The sequence below is a fragment of the Battus philenor genome, unplaced genomic scaffold (assembly GCF_028537555.1).
Source record: "Battus philenor isolate CCGP_79_NKW_IND1 unplaced genomic scaffold, ilBatPhil1.0.hap1 SCAF_19, whole genome shotgun sequence".
Lineage (NCBI taxonomy): Eukaryota > Metazoa > Arthropoda > Insecta > Lepidoptera > Papilionidae > Battus > Battus philenor.
The window spans coordinates 4,361,317-4,388,595 of NW_027181681.1; the positions used below are offsets into that span (position 1 = coordinate 4,361,317).

A 27,279-nucleotide genomic window follows, 5' to 3' on the forward strand; every position below is an offset into this window, starting at 1 on the left:
GTTGTCTGTACTATTAAATGATATCGGGTACAAATTTTTTATATTCTTCTATTGCATTCTAACCAAATTTCATTCTAAGTAAGTCTCCTTTTATTTCCTTAATTTATAAATTATTAATTACTATTATCCACATCTATTTTATTGCCAAAATCGGGAATTTCTTTTTAACATAATTGTTAAGCAAATAGAATAAAAAAGCAGCATTCAGTGCGGCTTTTTCAATAATTAATAATGATGCCTTAATTTTTTAGAACCGTTTTCTCAATTATTTTAAGATTAATTATTAATTATGTCCGTTATTTAATGTTCAAAAATATCTTCAGTTACATTTATAGTTAAATCACACCATGAATAAATGAATGAATGAAGCAATTATTTATTTCCATAATGTAATGATGTCAGTGATGTTTAATGTGCCTTTAAAGTTGTTAGTTAGTATTGTTAGTAATTTCTTTTTCTTTTATTCTGATTTCTTATTTGGATGTAGATTTACCTAGTCCCTTCCGAATTACGGTGCGATTTCCGAAATATCTTTTTTTCTTATGTATGGCCGAGCATATTATGGTCACGTGTAAAGTAGTAAAATAAATTGTTTCTGTATGAAATAAGAGTTTTATAAGGACTCGCCAAATAGTACAATAACATCTAAGTATCCTTGCTGCATGTATAGTACGGTTAAATTATAACAGGATTAACCGCAATCCCTTTATTGTATTAGTGATTTGATTAGATTAGAAGGTAAACCTTTAGAAATCCCCGGAAATCTGTCTTGTTCAGTGCTCATCGTATAAACGCTAATACATTTCAATAATTTATTCGCCCCGGCGGAGCGCAGCGAGCGGCTATAAAACGCCGGGTAATTATCCGTTTGTTTAAAGAATGCATTACACGAATAAACTTTACGAGACGAGCGCTTAAACATAACTTTTTTTATTATCTCACATGTTTTCTTGAACCCACTCACACATGGACAAAATACGCTTTTATCACCGCGTGGCTTGCTAGAGGCAATATCGAGCGAACGTGGTATTATCAAAGGTTGATTATAAATACGTGTAATAATAATTCCGAATATAAGTTATTCTATCAATATAAGTCGATTTAAAGTTTCAGTGTAATGTACAAAAATTTGTCGATTTTGGTATCACATCGAATTTAGTCGACTCTTTCGAGCCTCCTCTCCTGGTATATCGCTCTCTCGCTCATTGCCATATACATTCTTCTTACTCTATCTTATGAAACGAACGCATGGTTTATTATAGACCCATGCGGTAAGCTATACCGAAAAGTTTAATGCTAAGCGACTTCACACATGTGGTGCTGCCACATGTCATCGAATTTTAGTTAATTTCATTACCGACATATTAATTGTAGCCGCAATCCAAGCGAAGATTACGTATTATGCATATAGAAGAGTTCGTTTCAAAAAAGTCGCCATTAGTGTAAAATGCAAAGGCGTGGTATTATTTGCGTGTAATTTTACACTTTACTCTTCCACTTAGTGAAGCGTGAAATGATCGTTGGCGCGCGGGGAGCATCGCGGTTTGAATTCCGTTTCTGTGCGCCGGGTAGCGGAGCCCGAGCCCGGCTCAGTGTTCGTGCGGCGTGCATTAGCGACGCGCGCTCGCCTGTCAACTGTTCTCCGGTTACGCGTCGCTTGCACCTTACACGCAGCTTGTGTGGCTATATTACTCGTGTAGTGCTCAGTGTATGCTGATGTTCGCTTTTGTTTCGTCGTAGGTGTGCCCGGTGCGAGGATCTTCCAGAGGATGCGAGTGTTGTAGTGATGGTGCATTGATCGTGCCGTTAGCCCGCTGCAGTGTTAGTGTAACAGTATAGTGCTCTATAAGTGTTGAATGGATTGTGTCATTTTGGGATTGCCGTCGCCAGTCATCGAGAGATCAAGTTGGGAACGGTGAGGATGTTTGTCTATTTGTCCCGCGATAACCACGGAGAATGTACTGTTGCGTTATACGTATGTACTCAGCTTTATTTGTTTTAGACTTTGTTATATTAGTCTATTTACACGACATATCTTATGTTTGCATATTTCATTCAAATAGCTTATGTTGCACTTTAAAATTATATGTTAAATAGTACTAAAGTTTCATGCCTGGATAATTTTAAGTGCGCTTAATTTTTTTTCAATATAATTAATTAAATGATTTGTGATTATACGTACGTAAGTTATTTATTTTATATTGTCATTATATAGTTTATAATTACATCGTGCAAGTATATTTTTCACTAGCTCACTATATGTAAATATACATGTTTTATTAGAAGTTTTTATTAAAACCTTTAGTAATGTAAATCATGTAAGATCATTATTTCGTGTTAAGTAGAAATAACTTAAATATGGTTATTACGGTATATAGATCAATAAATTAATCTACAATTATAGTTCTTACTTTCTTTTTAATTCTATGTTATGGTATATGCGGTTTATTAAGAGAGATTGACAGAAAAAAAAGTTAGCAGACAAAAGAAAATTAAGACTTTGTCTTCTGCTTCAAAACATGTTTTAAATTATGTAGGCTTATATAAAAATAAAACAAAACCGTACAATTATTAATATGTTAAAAGGTATTAAAAACGTTAACAAGATAATTTATTCTACTTTTTTTTTAATATGTTTCTTTCGATTGTTAGGGATAAAATTAATCGGTAAAATAATTTTAATTATTATGTTTTAATCATATAGTAGTTAGTAGTATAGTTCCTTGTTTCGTTGATAAAGATTATAACAAAAGCATTATATCCGGCACTTAGTACAATAAAGATCAAACAATAGAAAAGAATTTGTAGTTCAGCGAACGGTTCGAATGTCGGTAAAGTAAGGAAATAAATGTAAAAGAAGTAGTTAAACGGAAAATAAAATTGTAACTTCTTTACCTACAATTTTATGCGAAATCTTTTACGTTCTGATTTATTTTCCAACGGATAAACTATTTACCCCGCTTAGATCGCAGAACAAACGACGAAACTGGAGCTAAACATCCGACCAGTCAGTTCTTCTTTTCAGATATACGCCCACTTAAGGGGATAGGCATCCTCTAAAGATGCCACGATGACCGGTCTTTCACCGCTATCCAGAGATTTCTTGCGACCTTCACTATGTCGTCGTTCCATCTAGTAGGAAGCCTGCACAAGCCGCTTCTACCGGCTTGTGGTCGCCGCTAGAAGACCTTTCGACCCCAGTTAGTTTGAATATGATGGTTATTGGATAACAAATAACTAACTAGTGTATTAGATTATACACTGAAAAGAGAAAAGCGTTTTGTGCCCATCGAATAAGATTAAAAACTTATTTTAAGGTCTCTGACTTGAAATCATTTTGATAAGAAATTTTAATAATATCTAGTAAGTTTAATTTTCATGAAACAAGTGTTTAAGCATTATATTACGAGTACGGTAAATTAAGGTAAAACGCTAAAAAGTTTACTTTCGAAGCGAAATATTCGCTATCAGTTAAATTTCAGTGACAGCTTGTCTCGATTACGTAAATGTATTACGGCATGAAATCTTAATTAATTCACAACCGACAGTTCATTATTAATATTTTATAATTAAGCCTCCCCCGCTAACGACCGTGAATAGGTTTAGAGAAAACCGATAGAAAAAGAGGTTTTTCAACTACAGAATTAATGAGCGCAGAGGGCAGAATTTTTTTTTTTGCTTGTAACATCGTGGAACGGCTCGGGTGTGCTTCTTTTAAAGTTGGCAAATGATTAAGTTGTTTGGGATGGCTCTTGTGATATGTTTTTCTTGTATTACTGTCTTCTTTTAGTAAATTCGCAAATTAAATACACTTTTTCCGCATCATTTTAATTATATTTACGATCATAATTTATTTATCTAATTTTTATACAAATTTTTTTACGTCTTATCAGATTTTCCGCCAGATACTATTTTAAAATTTACATGGATGTATAAATAGTCATATTCTGGTGATCACCCCACTTAAAAGTGTACATAACATTTATCATTCTGTCATCACATTTATCACCAATGAATCCGGTTTACGTTGAAGATTAAATTCATACCCCGATCTATATCGTCTCTGTAAATTCAAACCATGTATTACGACATCAAATAACAGACTATTATCTAACAATACAGACTGTGAGTTTGCAGATAAAGCAAAAAATAAAAATGTGTAGAGCTATAAATGTGCTCTGAATGTATTTCTGAAGGTATAATAAGTTTTTGTTGTTAAAACGCTTATACACCCGGAGCCATCTGTACAAAGAGAATGCAAGCAAAAGAAAAATTTCGTATAATTTAAAACTCAATCTTTACAAATGTTTCTCTCGTTTATTAATAGTATACATATTTTAACAAAGTTTCCTTTTTCGTTACTCACTTTTAAGATTTATGTTTTCAATTAGAGCTCCGTTGCTGACAGATATTTAAATATACGTAGTTAATGCTCACGAATTATTATCATTAAACATATTCATCAAATGGACTTGACTTGCATTTAAAATAATAAATTATTAAATTCCAGAGCTCTAGTTCTCTATAATTTAATTTAAGAAGAAAAACAGATATTATTTTTTTTTGTTTATAAGCACCAAAAGATTTATAGAATTCTGTCATTAAAATTATTAAAATAACCTATTTGTAGGTTTTTGTTATATTTGAATAAATAGCTTTTTCTAAAAGATCTTTATAACTGAATTTATTCTTAAATGTTAATATTGATTAATTTTTTTCTGTTACTATATTTTAATCACACGATAGAATTGTATAACCCCTTTATATAAATGTGTCATTTCATGTATAGTCATACAACAAACATTTGTTCAAAATTTCGTTTGACATGTCGGCATGCCTTCTTTGTTTGTTTAAAACCGATTGGTTCGATTGAAAACACATTGTCCTGGTATTTAATTAGTGTTCATTGTTGTGGTTGTTGAATTATCAGAGCTTTGTGAATTACATTTTAATGAAGTTTTGAAATATCATTATTCTCAAATATCGTCACGATGACCAGTCTTGTGTTGCCAGCGTTCAACGACTTCCCGTGACCCTATGTGGTCTGTCCACCTAGTAGACGGCTTACCTGCCAAATAATTACTTCTTATTATAGTAATAGTAGCTTTTTATTTTGTAATATTCAAAATTCGCATGTTTGGTTTTATTTGAAAGAATTAGTAAATGCATAGTGAAAGATTGGACGTTTTCGTATAACAAAGACGCGTGGAACCACACTGTTTATCCACAAGAATTAGTACATCGGCTGGGAGACAGGTTGCGCTGGCGAACCCTCCTGCAGCGGTTTGCGATATTCGTCGAACAAAACCGCAGGGGGCGTGCTCCAGGACCGTCGGCAAGCCCAACGGGTTTACTGACCAAGAAAGCTAACATTATTTGTTTTTTTCCTTTTCTTGTAAATAATATCTTCCTTCTGTACAATCTATCTATAGATGTTAAAAAAAAAACAATTTGTACTTTAAATATCGTTTGCAACCATAATTACCGGCAAACATGTCATGCTCAAATAATTGAAATACAAATGTCGAGTGTTTCATAGCTTAACTTAAATTTAGAAACATTATGTATAGGTTGTTTGGCTATTAGTGTAAAAGCTTTATTAGGGTAAATTTCAGCAAGAAAGTTTAAAGTTTTTACACTTATTTCCAACCAACCTGTGTAAAGTGACATATGACATGAATTTTTCTTTATATTGGAATGCGACAATCTAAAAACTTTTGGCAGTACAATATCGGCAGAAATATATTATAAATAATAGTATTTGTAATACGTTGTAATTCGAAAAGGCTCTTTTTTATTATATTATCAATTTATTGATTATTTCTGAAACCATTAAATCATCACTGTTAATCACCCTGTATACGTAATTAAAATAGAAAAGTCCGTGTGTTCTATTGTTTTGTTTAAAATAAAAAAATGATTAAATCGGTTTTTAAACGACTTAACTCTTTATCTAAATACGTGCTATATTTAAATGTTTCCGCTACTGAAATAAATATATAATGTAAATATGTATATATTTATAAACTTCGTAATAAAATACTAGCATTAGGGACAGGTCTCAATATAACGATAAAATCAAAAAGGAATTGTAAAAATGTTTTTTAAGGAAAATGTTGCCGTAGAGCTCTCATCCTAACTTAATGTCAATATCGGTTTAAACGATAGACTCTATCCCAATTCAAATCAATTTACCTTCACAGCCTTTCCAAATAAAATATGACCTCCAAACCTCAAAGGGTCTACAACATATTATATTTCTGAAAAGGTTACCTCGTTTATTATTACAAAAAAAAATACATAGTTTTATCTAAAACTTTTTGTTAACGATCTCCATAAAACTTGTGATTCGAACACAATGATTTGCGTGACAAATGGATTCTTCATAACTTTTTAAACGCTCGTTTTAGCTTTCACCTTGAATATAATTTTTACAACTACACGTTATAAACAAAACCGAAATTTGTAGTGAATAAATAACACAGACAAAGCATTGTACGTTTTCTCATTTGCTCTTACCTACAAACTTTTGGAGAGACAAGGATGCATATATTTGAGCATAATTGCTAACATACGTGTTTGCTTTTAAAATACGTTCGTATGACTTAGCTACAATATTGTCTTATAATTTCATTCCGAGTATTTTTATTAAAATGATTCTAAATAACATAATCATCTCGCTCCGCATCAGATCCTTAATAGCAGTTATCAGTTTTGCGCTCAGTGGCCTGCCCAATGCTATTTCAACTTGCCAATTCGCTGACAATTCCTATTTAGATCTGGTAGAGAAATACCGAGCACAGCCCTTCCTATAGGTGGTTAAGCTACCGAGTTTGTCCATGAGACACTGGTATAATGTTTATGTGACGATTTCCTTTCAGACCACTCTAAATATTATTTACACTATTACGTCTCTTATTGGTAATTAAATATTTGCAGTATAATGTAGTATTTGTATTGTACGTAAAGGACAAATCAAACTAGTGCTAACAAAGGTGCAAAATATCGGACAAAGCGTAATCGACGTGCATATGTGTGTAATTAAGCGGTTACTTGTTGAATCACTTACAACTCGCTGTTGGCCCGCACGCCAGGATCGCACGATATGGTTAATAATATCATTTACCGTTTAAAATGTTGAACACGACACGATAATGCAAGGCGCCCATTACGCCGCTCATTATTGCTACGTATAAAGCGCCGCAATTCACCCGCGGTTCAACATTTTGTTCTAACGGATTGTTACATCATTACGGCCGGCGTGAGATAATCTCGCCCGCCATTATTGCTACTTCAACGTATGACAGATTTATTTATTTGTACGTTTCTGTAGCGTGACCAATTTATTGTCAACGATAATTCTTTGTTACAACTTGCACCATGCTAATTTGAAACAATTACATTTTGTTTAAACATAAGGAACTTGGAAACTATGTAACGAACGTATTTAATGATTGAATTAATAAAGCGCTATTTCTGACATTATTTATTATTTCTAATATAAATTATTTTGCATTGGCATCTACAACTTACTGCCAACGATTAGAAAAAATGACTTTTTTTAAATAAAGTAGTTATAGTTTTACAGAATTGATAAACAATTGAATGTAATAATACATATAAACATAATAATAATATTTATTTGTACTTCTTTTTTTCTGAATAATAATTTCTGAGTACGAAAAAGGTTATATAAGAAAATAATCGGTCGGTTTGATACCTGGTTAATATGGAGATGTGGTAAAAATCATACTTTAGAGATGTTTTTTATACAGTTTAGCTGTCTAAATAAAAACAATGTTTATTTTCAAAATGCTGTGTAATGTTTCCGTGTCACGAGCAATTTTTCACAAAACAAAGTGCAGTTGGCGGCGGGTTCGATGCTCAGGCAAAGAGCCAAGTGGCGCGGCCGGTTCGTAAATCACGGACGGTACCAGGCTCGCAGCGCATTGAAGAGCCCCAATCAGCCGCCTTATTGACAAACATACGATCCGGATATAATGGATTCGGTCGCGATTTATCTGTGGCTTTCGTCTCTTTCGTTTGTGTTTGTTTCATGTTAAATCTAACGTTTGTTCGTTTTGATGCGAATAATGATAAATAGTTATTACGTGGCTTTAATTCACAAGTCTACGACTAAATGGCTTAAATAGGTAATACATAAATTTTCATAACGCTTTATTTACATTACTAGAAATATAATGTTTTAAATATATGATTGTATATCATTAGACAGATTGTTTGAAATAAGTGTAAAAGTTTTTATGGTACAAAGGTATAGCAGCTCATTTAACGAAAAATTCAAAGAAACTACAAGTCTGTCCCAATACTTTAGTGCCGGGCAACATATCTTTGAAGTAAAATATATTTTAATTGTTTGTATGATAAGAGTTAACACATTAAATCTGATATTGCTGATACATTAAGATTATTTGAGGCCAAAATTCTAGATTTTTTTCGCGCCATTCCTTTCGACTGGACATTAAATAGCAGGAAGCCGAAATATTCTACTTATATCGTTGGCACGCCATTGGGATACTCAAAGACGATATATTATGATTGTTTCCTATTAATGAAGTAGTATTAGGATTTTCATTTATATTTTACTTATCATATAACGGTCTGAATTATTAGAACCACTTTATTTATACTGTATGCATTATGAATGTAAATTGATACAAATATTATTAAAAATTACAAATATTGTTCTAAATGAGGCCTCTTATATATTTAAGATTTACAATTTCTTGTGTAATATTTGGCATTTGATCTGACACACCAGAAATATTAATGTTCTAAAACACAATCTAATATTTCTTTATACGTTTATGTGTATATTTATAAGTAGTTAAGGGTCGACATAATGAGAAACAATAAGAATAAATAGACAAGAATATTAACAGAGTAGTATCCACGGGACTGCAAAAGAGGTATAGTTAGACAGGTTAAGATATGGGAGAATGATATTAGGAAATAGGGGATCCAATATGGATACACATAGCAACAGGCAGAACGATGAATAGAACGCTTTAAAAGCCTTTGTAGAAAGACTAGCTGAAAAGATTTAACGACCATTTTGCCAATATTTATATTATCTTATTATTATTAAGGCTATTTTATATATTGAAATAGTTAAAACAGATGATATTTATCAAAGATTTAATATTACTGTCGAAATTTATTTCCGACGTGCCAAATCAATTGCCGGGTATTGTTTACTCTGTTTAAATGTAAATATATAGAAATATATGCGAAACAGAAACGACATTGTATATCTTCAACGTGAAAATATTAATACAAAATTAACTAAAACGTGTGATAAAGTATATCGGAAAGTCGTAAAGAATAATGCTCGTAGATGTTTTTCTGTTTTAATATTAATACTGTGTTATTTGTTATGTACCTACTTTGAATTCAATAAATATGTTCTCGTCGTAAGTACGACAAGAACATTGCATTTTCGTGTACAAGAAATAACAAGTTTTATTAATTTATTATCGAGCGAAGTATTGTTATAAAAGTAATCGCGGAGTCAATATGTTTTAGCATGTATTTGTAACGTGCTTTATCTTGCTTCACGTTAAATTTAATACATTATTTATGTACGTTTATTACCTAATTTAATTACAATGTGTTTATTTTACTTCACGATAACATATAATAAAAACCATTTTATATTTGTTCAATTAATTACTATCATAAAATGATTAGGTTTTTTCGAGGAATGACAGATTTGAATACCAAATGTCCCATAAATCAACGTCAAGCTAAAACCGAGTGGCAGGTATTGCTTAGTCATAGAAATTTAATTAAAAAAATGTTATTTACACCGTAATGTCTTTTCTATTATTGTGCCAACAACTCTTTACTTTTCGTAATTTTTGTAAAATTTTTTAAAATCATAGTCATTTCGACCAAATAATATAGTATAGGTAAGGATATTTATGGAGAATAACAATCACCACGCTTGGCAAGCGGGTAGGCGATCGCGCTATACAAAGGACGCTGCTAACCCACCTCTGGAAACTTGTAACCAGTGGTAATCTATTAAATAAAGCACAAAGTGTAAATTGTATAAGATTCCATCCCGAAACCTTTGATCACAAGTCACATTCCTCTACCGCTGGGCTACCACTGCTCACCGTCAAAGCATAGACTAAAAATAAATTTTCCTAATTAGTAAATATCCTAATAGTAGACATTTTTATATTAATTTTCTATTATCGTATTTCTGTTTAATTGACGTTGATTCATTTTTGTGAAAACTAAACGTAAACTGTTTTAGTAATGTATATACAAGAAAAAGGTTAGTTGATAAATAAAGACAACATACCTATGTTATGATTCAGCTATGGTGCTTAAACATAAATCAAATCAAAGGTATTAATACTTTAGGCTAACAAATCAGTCTTATCCACTTTACAGAGTGATTTGAAATAAGTATAAAAGCTTTAAGGGGTTCAATTAATGTATACACCCTGTACTGAAATTATTAATTACGTAATATACATATATGATATGCAATAATGTTAATATAGTCAGAAAATGTTCAATACGTGTTCTTAATTCAGATTACTACATATTAAAATTAATTTTTGTTTACTATTTGTTGCTGCTTGTCGCATTTAAATAGAAAAATAAATTAATGAAACGTATTTTAAAGTAATGACATGGTAAATAGGCTTTAAAGATTTTTAATGACAATAGAATTTACATTCAAGCTTTCATCATCTTTTACACCTATTTCATCACCTTGTGTATGTACGTCAGTGAGTTTGCCGTTCGCAAAATGTCGTTTTACAATTATAATTCTTTGAATTCGTCACATTTGCCTTGATCCAGCTAAACTTAAGAGATCAAGGAAAATGAACAGTCTTCCTTGAATTGTACTTTAATTAAAATGTCATTTTAATCAATTAATTATATTTATACATAGTTATTTGTATAAATTATCATAATCAGTTTATTAGCTCGAATACCTTTATCAAAACGTTATAATGTAATAGATATTTATTTTTAAAATGCTTGCCTATGTTTAATATTTATATTATAATTTTTTGAACGTAATTAACCTACAACGAAAGTTACATAGATCCGGTGGGTGGATGTCGTACCTTGGCTAAATGAAATATATTTTATTCTCACGCAAAATTCACATCATCGGCAACGATAAACAGAAAACTAGCCTTGTTTCGTGTTTTAGAGTCATTATACTGTTAAAAATTAAACCTTTTAATTTTATTTGTAACATTAAAACAAATTAAATGTAGAAATGTTTTATACAAATTAATTTGATTATATTTAAAATTAATTTGGACCGTTTTAATTCGTCATTTCAAATGTCAGTCGAAAAACTAGAGTAACATTTATAATCTTGATTGTCATTAAATAAACCTATTCTTTAATTGAATGCACTTTCATAATTAGATAACGAAAATAACTTTAGGTAAATATGAATCCGAATATTCTATCTCTGTTCGATGTGATATATTTTTAAGTTTTATACCACTTTAAAATGAGTAATTCCGTACGCTCAGATTTTGATGTTTTCAGTACTTGACTAACATAACGCTTTAACAGTAAACGTTACAGTTCTTGGTAATTTAAATGTTAACTTTAAAATTGTATAATTTTTCAACTCCCATTTTACACTTTAATGCATAATGAACTTAACCGTCTACATAATTTGTAATTTTCATTTTGTCGACTAGCAGTTTGTAATGAATAAATTATACCTGGCCAATGCTCTATTTGATTATATTCAGCAGCTATACCACAAACTCTTCGCTCGTATAAATGAGGCTAGCACTCGTAAACCACGAGATCCCTGCGACATTCATGAATATGAACGCAAAACACCGACCAATTCGCCTACGCTCGCAACTGGCAAACACTGATTTGTCATTTACGTTTTACTCAGTCATTAAAACTATTTGGTTTAAAATATTCTGTTAATTAAGACGAATGAATATATATATTAAACAAACAAATATATTGTTTATTTTTCTTTTAAAATAATGGTGTTGTGTGTGTGTGGAACATAGAAAACATCATAAAGCATTTTAAACATAGTACAAGGCAGGCAAAAGAGCACAAGTCGTAAAAAGTTACGAGGACTTATCAAAAGGGCGCAATAAACCCGGTCTCGTTGGCGACGCTATAAATTGTCCGCTGAAGTAATCGCATCCTTGTAGCGCTGTTATCCCAGTACCGTACCGAATATATCGTACGCATGTTTGTCAAAAAAAAACAAGCGACAATAATAATTAAATAATAATAGTAAGAAAAAACAGAATAAAATTGTATGGCGTCATTTAAGTTAATTTAATGTTATTTTTTATTGCTCAGTTTGGTCAGATAATTTTCTAGAAACAAATAACAAACGAGACAAATAAAACTCGTTGGATATAATTTCAAACAAAAAAATAAAAATGTCGTCGACACCGACTCATATTCTATTACACTTTTCTCTATTAATACTTGTTAATGAAAATGTTTCATTGATTTAAGTATTTTAAGTGTTGTGTAGTTATTTTACAAAATGTTGCCATCAGTAAAAAATCATCGATGATGTTTTAATATTTCGCACGTATAAAAAGTTTTAAAGTCAATGTAGATAATGTACATATGTCTGTAAACATAGTTGATTCGTCTGCTTACGGTTGTAAATTGTAACAAATATGCAGCTTCGGCAGTAAGTACACGTCTAGGTTCATACTGCGCTTGCGAGAGCACTCGGGCTTATCTCGGAGATTTTATGACTATTTTACGATTATTGCCTCTCCGAATTGGTAATAACTCCTTACGATATGAAATTTCTATAAAGGAATCATTTTAAATGGTATGTTCATTTAAGTCTTTTATGGACAACTGTTAATTTTTATTAAAGCGTATCTTCTGTGCGTCATTGAGTTAACCGAATTTATTGTTATTAAGTTATCTCTATTAAGATTGCTATCGAAATTCAACCGATTTGAAGTTATATTGTTCCGACGTAAAATATTTATCACCTATAAATAAGTTTTATTACTTCACGTGGAGGTTTTCATGAAAAAACTAGATTAACATAAAACTTTGTAGTTAAAATCAAGCTTTAGAGAATATTACACTGAAAATAATAAAAAAGACTTATAATATCTAAAACAGAAATAAAACTGAAATATATATGTCTTTTAAATTTTTATTCGTTTTGTTGCGACTGAAATGGTTATGACGATCAAAATATTTTTGAGCAACAAATAGTTTACGTGTCCATTGAAAAGTGGTTTTGAAGTGTTTGAAATTGAAATTTAAAATAATTTTATTCAAGTAGGCATTACCACGAGCTTGCACGATCTGAATCGTTAGTTATTTTAACATTGTAGGTATTACCGACTATCGGTTAAGAAGACTACAAACTCATCAGTTGTTTCTACACATGTACGCGCTTAGTAATACATATTGTGATCAGTTGTAAAATTTATATTTTTTAATATTTTTATAATTTTAGATTCAAATTTTAAAAAGATAAGGAAGGTCTAAGATTGCTTGTGGTTAATTTTTATACGTACAATTTTACGAGTGATAAAATGTAATCCATAATATTTTTTATAAATATTTGGTAATATGCTTCTTTGTCAGAATATGGTACTTGATATTGAGTTGAGAGTAGTGTGTATATGGTTGTTGTTGTTGTGTGCAGGGCTACAATGGTGTGTGCGTGCGTGGCGCTGCGGGGGGCGGGCGCGGCGCTGCGGCGTGCATGGCGGCGCCAATGAGGGAGGGCGCGCCGGCCGGCGGAGCTCGCCCCGCGCCCCACGCGCATCACGCGCACCACGCGCACCACGCCAACTTCGAGTACGATGACAACGAGTGGGACATCGGCATCGGCGACCTTATCATAGACCTCGATGCCGACATAGAGAAGACCGACGAGGCGGGCGGCATGGCGGCGCGCGCCGAACCCGACGCGCAGCGCACCGCGCTCAAGATGAAGATCAAGCGCACCAAGCCCGGCACCAAGAGCTCCGAGGCCAAGCACGAGATCGTCAAGTCGAACGAGATGAACGGCGAGCCCAAGGCGGCAGCGGCGGTGCCCGCGGTCGCCAAGCGTGGCTCGGGGGGCCACCGTCGCGACAAGGCGCGTGATAAGCACCACCACCCCCACCCCCCGCACGACGTCAACGGGGTCGCGCGCGTGCCACCGCCGCCCAACGCGCCCGGCCCGCCCGCGCCGCCGGCGCCCGCGCAGCCCGCCGTGCCGGAGCCGCGTCCTGCGCCGCCGCGCCCTGACCCCAAGCCGGCCGCGCCCGCGCCGCCGCCAACGCCGCGCGCCGCTTCGCCCGTGCCCGCGCCGCCGCACGCGCCACACGCACCCCACGCGACGCACCCCGCGCACGCGCCCTCGCCCAACCCAAAGCCAGAACCCGAGGACTCGCGGCAGGAGGTACACAACACTCAGCCGCCGACCAAGAAGCAGAAAACTGACCCTAAGGTAACATAATGTTAATATCGCCTAACCCTTTCGCTACGAGCGTCGCCAATAGACGTTAGTGGCATTAGTGAGACATTTGACCAATTCACCATGAGTCCCGCAATGTGTTAATCGATCACCGTTCCGCAATGTCACGCCGTCGGAGTGAAAAGGTTAATATCAGACAATGAGTGGTTAAACAGGACACGAATATCCCCTCATTCCATTTAAAAATGACTTTTGACCTCGCATGTACTTCCTGCCCGCGGGCTGGATGCAGAAGGCGCTTAGTCTAAAACCTCCGCTAAGGTAGCAAATCTAGAGGACCCCGCGGCAAACCTTGAGTTAGACTTACTACTACTGACTTAGATTAAGATACTTGCAAACTCTTAGATTGCTTAGGTTGACGCTCCATAATTAGGCTCAAGAGCTGCATAGAAAACCCTGTGTAATCATTCCTGCGAATATTTAGTTTAGTAACTTGGGCAGATGTTGATACATGCAGTTAGGTCCAAATCTTTCAGACTTATTACATACAGTCTTTAGAAATCGAGTTTTGAAACTAATGAGTTATCTGAACTAGTAAAATATGTATACCTTTATATAATATCATCGTAAAATGTTGTTGTTCGAGACTATATGGAGACTAAATCCTAAATAAAATCTTATTTCAGTGATATAAGATCTTTCCTTTCAAAATGATTATTTCTCACCCCGAAATATTAGAGTTTCTCTACAGTTCCGTAGTCGTCCATTGATCATAATGAATATATGTTTTAATAACATTACATTGCATATTAATTAACGCGTAACCAGATATGAAAGATAAATCTCGTATTGCTTGTTTGCGCTACACGTTCGCAGTAATGTTATACAATGTGATCAGTGATCGCCGGCGTCTTCTATCGCCCGCACTTATCGTCGGGCCTTGATCTAGATCTAGATCTGTCAACCCGCGCGCCCGGCGCCGGAGGGCATTTCAATCACTCGTCCCCTTTTATCAATAACAATAATCACTCACTAATTGTCTGATTACTCTTATCGGCCGTGTATCCAATTGTTTTCGGCTAGTGTATTTAATTGTTCGGGCTTAGGGCTGTTTGCGAGCTTGATTGAGTGCAAACGCTTGTGGGGTGTAATCCGCGCCTGTCGCCCACCGCATCGCTTCATTAAATCACCCGGGCCCCTCGCCTCCCACCTACCTAGCCTCGGATGGCCGGGTGTAACAATGCCCGCTGCCGTATACAAATTAATGCTATTGTGGTTTCCGTGGCTAATAATAATAAACTTCATCTGTTACTCTATGCAAATGCATAGCCGCTATTTGTTTGAGGATGAATGCTCGTTAATATTACATAAGTCTAACGTAGCGTAAGAAAATACCAACGTTTTTACGTTCTAAAATCGATCTACAATATTATATGCACTTTCTTTTCCGTTGTGATATAAACCTGCAAAATGTTTCTACATTTATTGAACATAAAATATCCAAGTACCGCTTAACAGCAATTTGTAACTTTGAGCGGGTATGCTATTAATCAAAATCGAATAATTCGTATTGCCACTACATGTAATTTGCCAATTCACTGCGCGAAATATCTGCGGCCCCATCACGTTTCACCGAATCGAATTTCTAGTTCATACTTGTCGACGCTTTAGCAATTTAAGATATTGTGGTGGATACATTTTGTGGCAATTGAATATGAAGCTGCATAGGGCGAAACGTAAATTGACGAGAATATAAGATAGAGGGTCGCCCCCTTTTGCTTTTCTTAGCATTATTTAGCTGCGAGGGGAGCGTGCAGAGCCCAACAGTCTCTGGAACATTTTCATTAATCACTGTCGAGAGGATTAGAAAAATTCTGAAACGCTTACGAAATTAATTTCACTTTCGACTCCTTACTCGTTAAGTTCGTGAGAAATTATTAACAAGGACAATTTGCTGTTTATATTCTAATAAAAAAATATGTTATAAGGTTAACTGAAGCAATGAATATTTATATTTCTCTATTGAATGATTTCACGACGATCTGTGTATTTTATACCCATCAATAGAAAGTGGCATAATAAAGACAGATTCACACCAGAAAAATTATGATAATCATAGTCATTATCGTCATTTTTTTAGCCTAGGCTGTTTACTGCTGGACATAGGTCTCTGTAAATTTCTATAAGGATTGATAGGAAGCCACCTACATCCATGATCTTCCATCTACTTTAATAAATTCGTCTGTTTTGTCCTATCGCTGGACGTCTTACACTGCGCTTGCCAGTCTATGGTCTGCACTCCAGAACCCAGAAACTATTAATTCTGCGCGCCAAATCATGCATATGCTACTTCACCTGGCTAATCCACTGGGCTGAATCAGTTACATTCATTTGTCTACAGATCTTCTCATTACAAATTTGATTTCGTAGAGAAATCCTGAACATATCAGTTTCCATTGCTCATTTATAGATTGTGAGCTAAAATAATGAAAAATATATATATTTTAAAACTCACTCTACCCACTGACTAAACAACCTATGGTAGAATCGATTGTTGGTTAAATTTCTGATAATCTGAAAGTGTTCCATGCCTGAAAGTTTGTCTATATAAATTAAAAATCAAAATTTTTTTTGAATTGAGCATCGAATAAAAAGTCTTTTAATATATGCCAGATAATAGTCCCCCTCTATTACAAATCAACAAGAGCATTGTCCGCACGTTATATCTGAACTATCGCCAGTGAGGATATTATTATTACGAGTTTATAAAACGAGGGTCCGCTCCCTTGTCAATAAAATGTTTTTCGATCCACTCCATTCTTAATACGATCATTTAATCCAACAAAACGACTCAAAACAAATATTCGTGCCATTAATTTGTGATTCTTGGCACGGACACTGCCTTAGAAATGAATCTGGCATGACGAATTTTTGAAAATTGCATTGTATTTTACGATCTTAGTTTATAGAGGAATTGTTGATGTAGTAATATTGTTCTCTTTATTTTATATAATGGTAAATTGATATTACAGTTTCACATTAGAATAACAACGTAAGTATAGACAGTGAAAAGTGTTGCTTATTTAAAAAAATAAAATATTATGATTCTATAACGTTCTTGTAATGATTTTATTCTAATTTTAAACAGAAAAAATGCTTACTGATTTTATCTGTAATATCCACCCACCTTTTCATAATTTTTTGGCTATGTCCAGCAGTGGACATGGTGCGACTGAAATTAATATGATGTTAAGTGTAGTTTTTAAATTACTTCGTATTTTGAGGTTGAAAACCTGCGTGTGAAAAACCTATCTATGTATGTAAAATGTAATAAAAAAAGTTTTACATAGTGTGAGGTTCCTAACAAAGTGACCAGGGCAGCATAATGTTTAACATGTTCGCTTCATCTCGAATGAGGTTAATAGCACCGCGCACGATTATACTTGACCGTTCTGAATAAATTTACATGTTGATTGCCGGGTGATCAGTGTTCCCCGGCTGTACTGGCTGCTATCGTCGATGTATCGCGATATCAAGTATCGAAAGTGCTTTCAGCTAATAGAATAATTTTATGTTTATTTTTGCTCAACAAAAACGAATACGGCGATTGAAAATAAAATACTTTTTCGCTTTACAAAACGTAACAAATATACATTTGTTACGTTGAACCGACACGGGATATTAGTTGCGTGCTGCAACGCAGATATATTGGATAAATTCAGACGAATTTTCCGCTCCGACGACTTTATTTACATCGCTCAACGGACGTATCGCGTTACCCGCCTCGGGCGAATCATCATTCATTTCACGAAGCGTTATTGCTTTGGCGAATACGCGGGGCCGCGCGGCCGGGCCGCAAATTAAAATTTTAATTTGTTTTAATTGATTAATGCGATGATAAATCGACTCCCGGGATTTGAAATACCTTCCCGAATGAAAACGCGTATCGAAACGATACAAAATGGGTTAAATCTGCCCTTTATAACTACTATTACCTCGCGCATTATTAGAACATTGTCGTTTTGCTTTGAAAATATTCAAATTTAACTATTGCTATATTGCTCTGTCACATAATATTATTACTGTGAGAGGTCTATTCAATAATGATATGTATCACTTGGAAGCGACAGACAGGCCGTCCTGTTGCAGTCTTCTGATAAACTTGACAGGGTCGTCTGTGCACTTTGAAGTTAGACGACCTACGCTTGCAAATCCTTGGCCTTCGCTCCACAACTGTGAGATCAATTCTGCACACCATTTGTCCTGCACATTGCTACTTCAACTTACCAATCCATTGGGATATATCGGTTACTTAGTTCGTCTACGAATGTCCTCATTCACGATACCATTAATCATACATAATACAATACAAAAATGTAAAACCCTACTAGTTGTTCTTTTAGTTTATAACAAAAGGTTAAAAATTATTTTGTTAAATTTATTCTTCAGAAATAAAGGGGTATAAAAACAAAAATACAAACTAGCAATTTATTGAGCAAATTGGTAATTAGCGTGTTAGTGAACAGGGTAGTAGGAGGTGCAAGGAAGTGGCAGCTGGCCGACTACTGTGTTAGTAATTATTATTGGCGTAATTAGGATGTGAGGCCGAGCAAAGCCCGCGGCGGCGCTGACGTCCCGCCCCACTAACAAATGCTATTATAATTTCCTCTTCGCTTTATTTGCCGCGACGTGTTATACTCTCGTTCATTATGTCACCGGCAATTGTTTTAATAATAAGTACTCTTCATTCCTTCAACGAAAATTTATTTCCGGTTAATTGTAAAGGATATTATGGCTAAGTCTCGGTGTCGAGAAACTATTGGGAAGCGCATATTCGTAATCGTGAATAACGCATATTATATTTGAAAATGAATTTAAGGAAAAGATATAAAAGTACTGATATTTAAAAATACTCATGGTTTTCGAATTATAATTTGTAATGTTCTTTGTCAGGAGTAAATATCAATCAAAGTCAACAAGGCGCGGTCCGCAAATGAATTTCATTAACGGAGATCGGATATTGATACGAGTTTGTTCACTCAACGCTTTAAAATCGTGTTTCGATCACTAGCAAAGTACGTATTTCTGTGGCGTATTTATTATAAAGCCATTTAAGTCCCTCGACACCGTGTTGGGGTTCGAGTCGGGTCTGCGCATTTGTTAGATCGGGTCGGGCGTGCAGTCGGTCGTTCTGTCCCTCTCCCCAGTAATCCGCAGCTGGCGTATACCTGGCAGTCTCTTTGTTCGAGTGGAAAGTTTCGCAGCCAGCGGAGTCCATAACGGATTTGTCGCAGCCCATGTTTCGAGTCGTTGTTTGTGTGTGCGTACGAGAATTAGCGCTATTTGCCCGTAATTGCCTTTACGAGAGTTTCGAGTTTTGGCCTTTACGGATATCATGTTGAACAGTACATTAAAAATACACAAATAATCAATTTATTTAAGATACAAGTCAATCATTCAATTATGGACGTTCTGAACAAACATATTATCCTGTTTCCAATGATTACAAAGAACAAAAACTCTCGAGACTTGAATATGTAAATGCGCTGCGTCATTCAAATGTCGACGGACTCGAAACGATAAGACGTTATTTACAAAGACTCGATAAATAATGGACTTATCGTAAATCGTTCTCTTTGTCATAATATCAGAGAAACAATTTAATAAAATTTGTTCAAGTCATCAAGAGGGATGGACGCGACGGTCGGCGGTGCTCAATAGCATTAAATCTAATAACGGTTCTGACAAAATAAGTTCAATGTTGTCAGAAAAATAATCGCTAGGCAGACCGGTCGTGCGACGAATCCGGGGACCAATAAAACCTTCTCAAATGCAATATAGGGGAGCCCGGGATCGAAAGCCGATTTTTTGTTACATTTTTTTCTTATAAGCCGCTATTTTGCCCTCTTTTGTGTCCGTGTTGTTTACTAATGGGTTCTGTTGGGTTCGACTTAAGATAATAACTCCGGTTTTTTCTTGGCCCATGTGTCGGCGAGTAGGTTTTTGCCGCCGGAAATGCGAGAACGTCGTTCACAAACATTAAAATGTATTTGTTGATCTTTCGGCTTAATCTGGAATGGAGACGCTGATTTTTTTATCGATTTCAAAAGGAGACATTACATTTTTTGTTTGCTGCTTTTAACCGAACGCCGTGTGTTTTGTAAATCGTTGCGCCGTATTTAATAACGCGCGGCGTCCGCTGTCCGCTCGCATTTTTCATCCCTCGGCAATATCGACGCGTATAATAATCGTTATCGCCGCATAATCAATCACCGGGCTCGTTTAATTCCCCAATATCCTGCGGTAGAACTAACAATTACATGCGAGGGTCCCGTATCACCGGCGTCCAGTGCGGTGCCAATAACATAAATTGTCGCGGCTCGGAAGGGCGCCCTCCCCCTCCATCGCCCTCGTCCCGCAGCACCCTCCCCTCCCTCTGTCCCTCACCGCACCATACCACGCGCACTCTGCTCAGATTGCCGTAGACTCGACAATCGATATTCAATCTCTTTGACGCTACGCTCTGCCTACTTTCCTTACTCCGTGTCGACGTTTAAAGCAGATTATTAAGACGCTCGAAACTTTACACTTCAATTTATTTGTTTTCAATTTAAAACAGGTTACCACGTCTTAAAAAAAAACAGTTTCCCACACAATAGGAACCGAATGCTATTAATCAACTTTCGTCTTAACGCTTGGGAATTCCTTGTAAACATATTAAATTGTTTAAATTAGTCTGTACCAGTTCTAGCTACACGCACGCCATGTTCAATCATCAATCATAAGCTCAATTAGTAATACATATGAACTGTATGTCAAATAATACAATGAATAAGTGACTTTGTCTCCGTTCCGAGTCGAACGTTTCACTTAATAGTTATGTACGTAAGCGACCGCACAGCAGATTATTGTAGTAACTAATGACATTGATAGCTCGCTCTCCACATGACCAGAAGCTGCATCGTGTGTAGCGTTATTAGGTGTGCATACGTAATTTGTTTGTTAAAGACGACGGCATACAGTATACCCGCTGTGAATAATTTAAATTCAACCCTCGTTGGTATTCGGGGCGGTGGCCCCCCGTATACGCTTGGTTGTGTGCGTTTATATCTACATCAAGGCTCGCGTGTGCACGCAACGGAGGCGGCGATTGCTACTTACATCTGTGCTCTGCGCTCCTAGTACTGTAAAGCTCACTGTAATTCCGTCATAGCCTCAATTATTTTATTTAATTAATCTTCTTTAGTTTGCTTAGTAAAAAATGGCGTTCCTATTTGCCATCTTGTCTAGTTTTATTTGAAGCATGAATAAAGGTTGAATACTCATCATTACCATTCACTGCAAACATTAAATGAAGAATATGCCGTGACGTCGTAAATTATCCTAGAGAATTTCCAAGTAGTTTTCGTAATGTCATTTTCGTTTCCAATGATTGCATTCCCAACGCGGAATAATAACAATAAAAAGTTAATGTGCGGTTATTTCTGATATTGAACCTTCGGGCCCTCTTTGTTCGCCGAGTCGTGCACATGGTTGGGTTAATTTGATACAGTTTTAGGGGCTGTGGGTTGTTTCAATATTAGATTAAATTTCAAAGCCGATTGTTAAACGCGGACCGCTATCAAAATGTGTTAGTTTAATATTTATCACCTTGTTTTATGAATAATGTACGAGTCGTGTTAGTTAAATTTGTTTGAAATTAAAATATACTAGCATCATTTATATGTTATGTGTTATAAAACAAAATACTTTAAAAATTATTAAATGATGAGTTCGACTAGATGAAAAATAGCCACAGGCATATTTTTCTTTCAAAGAACATACAACGGCCGCCATGACAAGAAATAGCTTCAAACGTTAAACAAAATTAAAACGTATATACATTGGCCAAGTGCTTTAACTGTAAATTGGGCAACTTATGACAGACTAAACATTGCCGAGTCGTAATTTTACCGGAATAAACATGTGACGAAAGAAGATTTATCCGAACGAGTGGAAACGTCAGCGAGACCCGGCGACGGGCCTCATGTGTACTCCCGTAATATTTTGATGCGGCCGCCACCCACGTAACCGCATGCGACTATTTAAAGATAGCTCTCCGTAGATATTTCGACCGGGCACTCGGTTTCTTTTTGTATAATCTTAAACTTCAGCTAACCTATTATAATTTTTTACGAGATTAATTATGTAAAAATGTAGTTTTCTTACATTTCATTTGAAATATTATTTAAACAAAAAAAATATCATCAGTTTACATTCTGGTTTCTTTTTATATCTAATCATTAACGAGATCGAATAAGAAACAAGTGTATTCGTAGGTGAACATGAATCGACATAGTAGAACGAATTGGAAAGTAGCAGACGGCAGGCCACATGACTCGCAGAACAGATGCACGCAGGTTCCTCAGGGTTCTACAGTGGGAACCACAGATTAGCAAACGCAATGTAAACGTCCACCAATAAGTTAGATAGATAGATAACCTTGTAATAAATAATCATAAGGGACGTTGGCACTTGGTGCTATTGGAAATTTACGGGGAGGCCTATGCCCAGCAGTGGACTTCTTACGGCTGAAATGATCACGATAATATCATCTCTAATCCTTTTAACTATTATAACTAATTAATTAAAGGGAGGCCCATTAACAAGACGTAATATTAAACAACGTGTAACAATCTATCTCGGTCGAATTGATAATAACAGTGTTACATAAGCGAGCGGATTCGCTGCCAGCTGCTGCTAATTAGTCTAACCGCACGCTAATTATTATTTAGTCCGTGTTAATGCTAATGTCTGCGGCTCTATTCGAGTCTCGCCGCGCGCTTACTGCCGGACGACTAAATTACGATCTACTTTAATTATAATTGTAATATAAACTTAATTATCTTTCCTATGATAAGTTTATTGTTAACACTTTAAAGTAAAACTAAAAATTATAATGTTTAACGGTACATTTACAAACAGATGTCAATGGGTTTTTTTCTTTCGAATTTAGTTTTACTTCTTATTTTAATTACATAATTTTTTTTATTTTACGCGTACTTGACTTATTAATCCAAAAATTTTGAAATGAAGATAGTTTATCAAGTAGTTTGATTATATAATCAAACACGATCTAATTTATTTGGGGAAATAAATAAAAAAGTAGAATACAAATACATTCTTATACTAAGGAAGGCGGTCTTTATTTACTACTTCTATTATTTTATTTAACATAATATTATGTATTTATCAATTTAAGAAGATGTAAATTGGCTACGATTTTCGTCTTTGCAGACTTTTTATAATGTGTAATAGATATTGGTTTCAAAATTGAAATTAATATAAAACGATTTATAATTTACATTGGTCACTTTATATCGAAAGAATAACTTAATTAAGATCGAGAATTCTAGTGTATAAAGAAGCCGATGGGCAATGATGTTTTTCTTTAAATAATTATCTTATTATAAAGTCTATTAGAGCAATTACTCATTCTGCAAGGTAAATCGAGCAAAATTTTTAATATTTTTCTTAAATTAGGTTTTTGAAACACAAATTTAGGTTATAAATATAAATGATCTGTAGCGTTTTAAATAACTGACTTTTTACTTTTAAATAACATGTTTTATGCGGTGGAATGCACGAATATATTTGTGATAACCCTCGTCCGGAATATATGTACTTTTAACGTAATGGTTGAATCTTTTTTTTTTAATTAAACATCATTCATTGGACGGTTGGGCGAATTAATGTTATCAAATTGGAGTTTAAAAAAAGATCGTAATTAGGTTTACAAAGGAAATCAAAAATCCTTTTTTGTGTATTTGTAATATTCGAGCGAAATAATTGCAATCGTTTTCAGTTTACGGCTTCAAAAGTTTTTTGCACGTTCGTGATTCATGAACGATTCACATAAATTGTCAATAAAAGAGATACCTTAATATTGTATCTGTCGATAATGGCAAGTGATATTGGTTTCCTTTGCGTATAAACAAATTACATTACCCGATCATGCGTGTAAAATATAAAAGCGTTTTTATTTTGTTCCGTTTACAGCATGCGCTGCTGCAACATTTCACAAAGAACACAAGTTACATTTTGTAGACGTAAATATGTTTAAACAGAACTCACGCTGCGCATCTTTCGTGTCGGAATGTTGTTCTTGTAATGTGTTTACAATGTTTTAGTTTACTTTGTGCCTCCTTTGTGTTTTAAAACCTATTTTAAAACAATGGGCGTTATTTGCTTTCGGTGTTATTTTGTAAAATCAAGTTTTGCGGTAAATAATTCTTTATTTCTAAGAAATAATGTCAGTTACTTCAAATATATATTTTTTATAAAAATAAAAGAAAAAGGAGGGTTTAAAAAGAAAGTTTTCTTTAATTCTTTCCCAGTTTAACGGTTCTAAAGTTATAACTGTGGAGTACCAGGAATACATGAAGCGTGAGTAGCAATCGAGCGTTGCAAATGAAGCGGAATTCGCGGCTGGAAATAATTTCCTCAAGCCAGCGAGCGCGGCGGCGTTACTCGACAACGGATTAAATAAAGTTTCGTACCGCGTTAATTGCCACCAGGGGCTCCGGCTGAACGTCAGCCACGTCTATAATGAGACGGCTTCTTTAATGAAAATGCCGAGAAAATACCCGGCTCCCTCATGCGATTCTCACGGTGATGGTTACGCCCAGCGTAGACCAAACTTTGATGCAATTGAATTACTTTTTTCGTTTATCTTTATGATATATTTTTTATGAATTGATATTGAATTACTCAAAAACAACTCGCTCTACTCTCGCAACTCTACTGAACTCGCAAAAACAAAACGTCTTCGTATTACACATATTTTTTCTCAGGTTGAGAAGTCATGGTATATTTCAGCTGGATGATTAAATATGACGGAGCCATCGATCACGATAAACACAGATATCGAAAGAGCGCTATCACGCCGCCGCAACATCGACAATCTCACACGAAGCGAACAAGCACGCCCGCTCTTCGTAACGCTCGCAATAATTACACAGATTGGCAGACAGATAATTGAAATTGCGTGAATAATCGTCCGAGATGCGGCAACCGCCTTCGTACACGTCACATCGCGTGAGCTCGATGATTAGGGACCCAAAAAAAAACTGGGTAAAGATCGAAGCACATGTTTCTCGGAACCGGCCGAGGTCGCGGTCAAGTTTGTACGGCTAATGCGATAGCGTATCGTGGATTATGAGGAATAGACGTTCTTTATGGCTACCCACATTAAATTACCGCGGCTTCAAGCACTATTGAAATTACTCCTGTACAAAGAGGGTTATTTATTTCAATAAAAAGAACGTAGCAACATTTCATTGTAGATATCGCATGTTTTAATCACATTAATACCGTATAAGTAACACGATACCAAAGTTTTTTTCTTTATTAAAGGCAATTTGAGCTTCAACAATCTGAAAATTACTTTTAACTTCATTCTGTTCGCGGTAAATGTGACCGAGAGGACCCATTTTCGAAGTGTAGGGATAATAAAAATAAACCTTCCCGAAAAGGAAAACAAACCGTTTACGTCCGAACGTGTAAAACAAGTTATTCGAGTTTTTATATTTTTACTTTAATTTTAGTATCTCTATATTGTGATTGGGCGGGTATTCTTAGGTAGGGGAATTCTTTTAATTCAAGCTTTTGTAAATTTCAATTACAACAAACAAACTTATTTACAACTATTAATTACATCATAACGCGATTACATCATAACATACAGATTGATTGTTTATAGGAGTGAAAGCTTCAAAGCGAGTTTATTTGCTGTTAATTAATAATGTATTTTGCCAATTTTGGATAGAGCATCTAAAACATTAAAACATTGGAATATTGGAATAACAAATAACGTAATTTATACATATTAAAATTAATTATTGTTTACTATCTACCTGCAGACTGCTGCCTATATATATATATATATATATATATATATATATATATATATAACCAAGCACCCTGTATACGATAAGAGATAACTGATCAATAAATACATGTTACACTTACGACACTTGTATTGCAACGTGAGTCCTAATCATGTTAAAGTTTTTCTTTAGAATTGTTGGACATGTATATGACAGACGCCCGCAATAAACTGGTTACATCGCTTCAATGGATCTTGTATTCAATTTTTTTTTGGTCGAAAGTCCATTATGTCGCGACGTTCTCCATAATCCATGTTTTATAGCAGTGTAATGATATTAATATATATAAATTAGCCATCAAACGAAATTAAATATTTATTGTAAAAAGAAAAATTAATAATGCTAGAATTAAAGGACCTACTATGCTGCATAAAACTTTGAACTTTTTCGTTGGCTTTTTAGGTAGCTTTGTTTTTACAATAAACACCCGTAATAATCCGTAATAAATTATTCTTCTCATGCAATCAATTTAAAAATGTTATCAATTAACACTCGTAAAAAAATTATATTACAATGTAAATGATTTCACAATTTTAGTACAGTTTATACAATTGAAGAACATGTGGGAAAATGATCAGAAAAAAAGAGTAATTTATGGGTTTGTTAATATTAAATAAAAATTCTATTTGGTTTTAAATATCCGTGTCTAAAAATTTTAATGTAGTAAGTAAATTTATGTTTATTAAACAAATAAATGTAAAATAATCCAAATCCAAAACAGTGTGAAGACTTTTCACTGATAATAAAGCTTGGGAATTAATTACTTATACTCGTACTGTATCAGAAAGACAACAAAATAAAAACTCCGCCCGAATTGGGGTTGCGTATTTTGGGTTTTGAAGGTTGCATTGTAAGAGACTTCAATTCGTTTCTAGCTTCTATCAAATTGACTTCTGGTATTCTTATAAAGTG

General features: G+C 34.7%; 1 protein-coding gene across 2 annotated transcripts in view; it reads left to right on the plus strand.

The window, feature by feature from the left end:
• Positions 1-27,279, plus strand: part of LOC137921737 (zinc finger protein 608-like) — a 123,892-nt gene that overhangs the window by 33,111 nt on the left and 63,502 nt on the right. The window contains exons 2-3 of one of the 2 annotated variants that reach the window (XM_068764550.1): positions 1,741-1,915; positions 13,682-14,473. In XM_068764550.1, the coding sequence (XP_068620651.1) occupies positions 13,742-14,473 (732 nt within the window). In that variant the 5' untranslated portion in view covers positions 1,741-1,915; positions 13,682-13,741. The remainder of the gene's footprint in view (positions 1-1,740; positions 1,916-13,681; positions 14,474-27,279) is intronic. The other variant, XM_068764551.1, reaches the window with a different exon arrangement.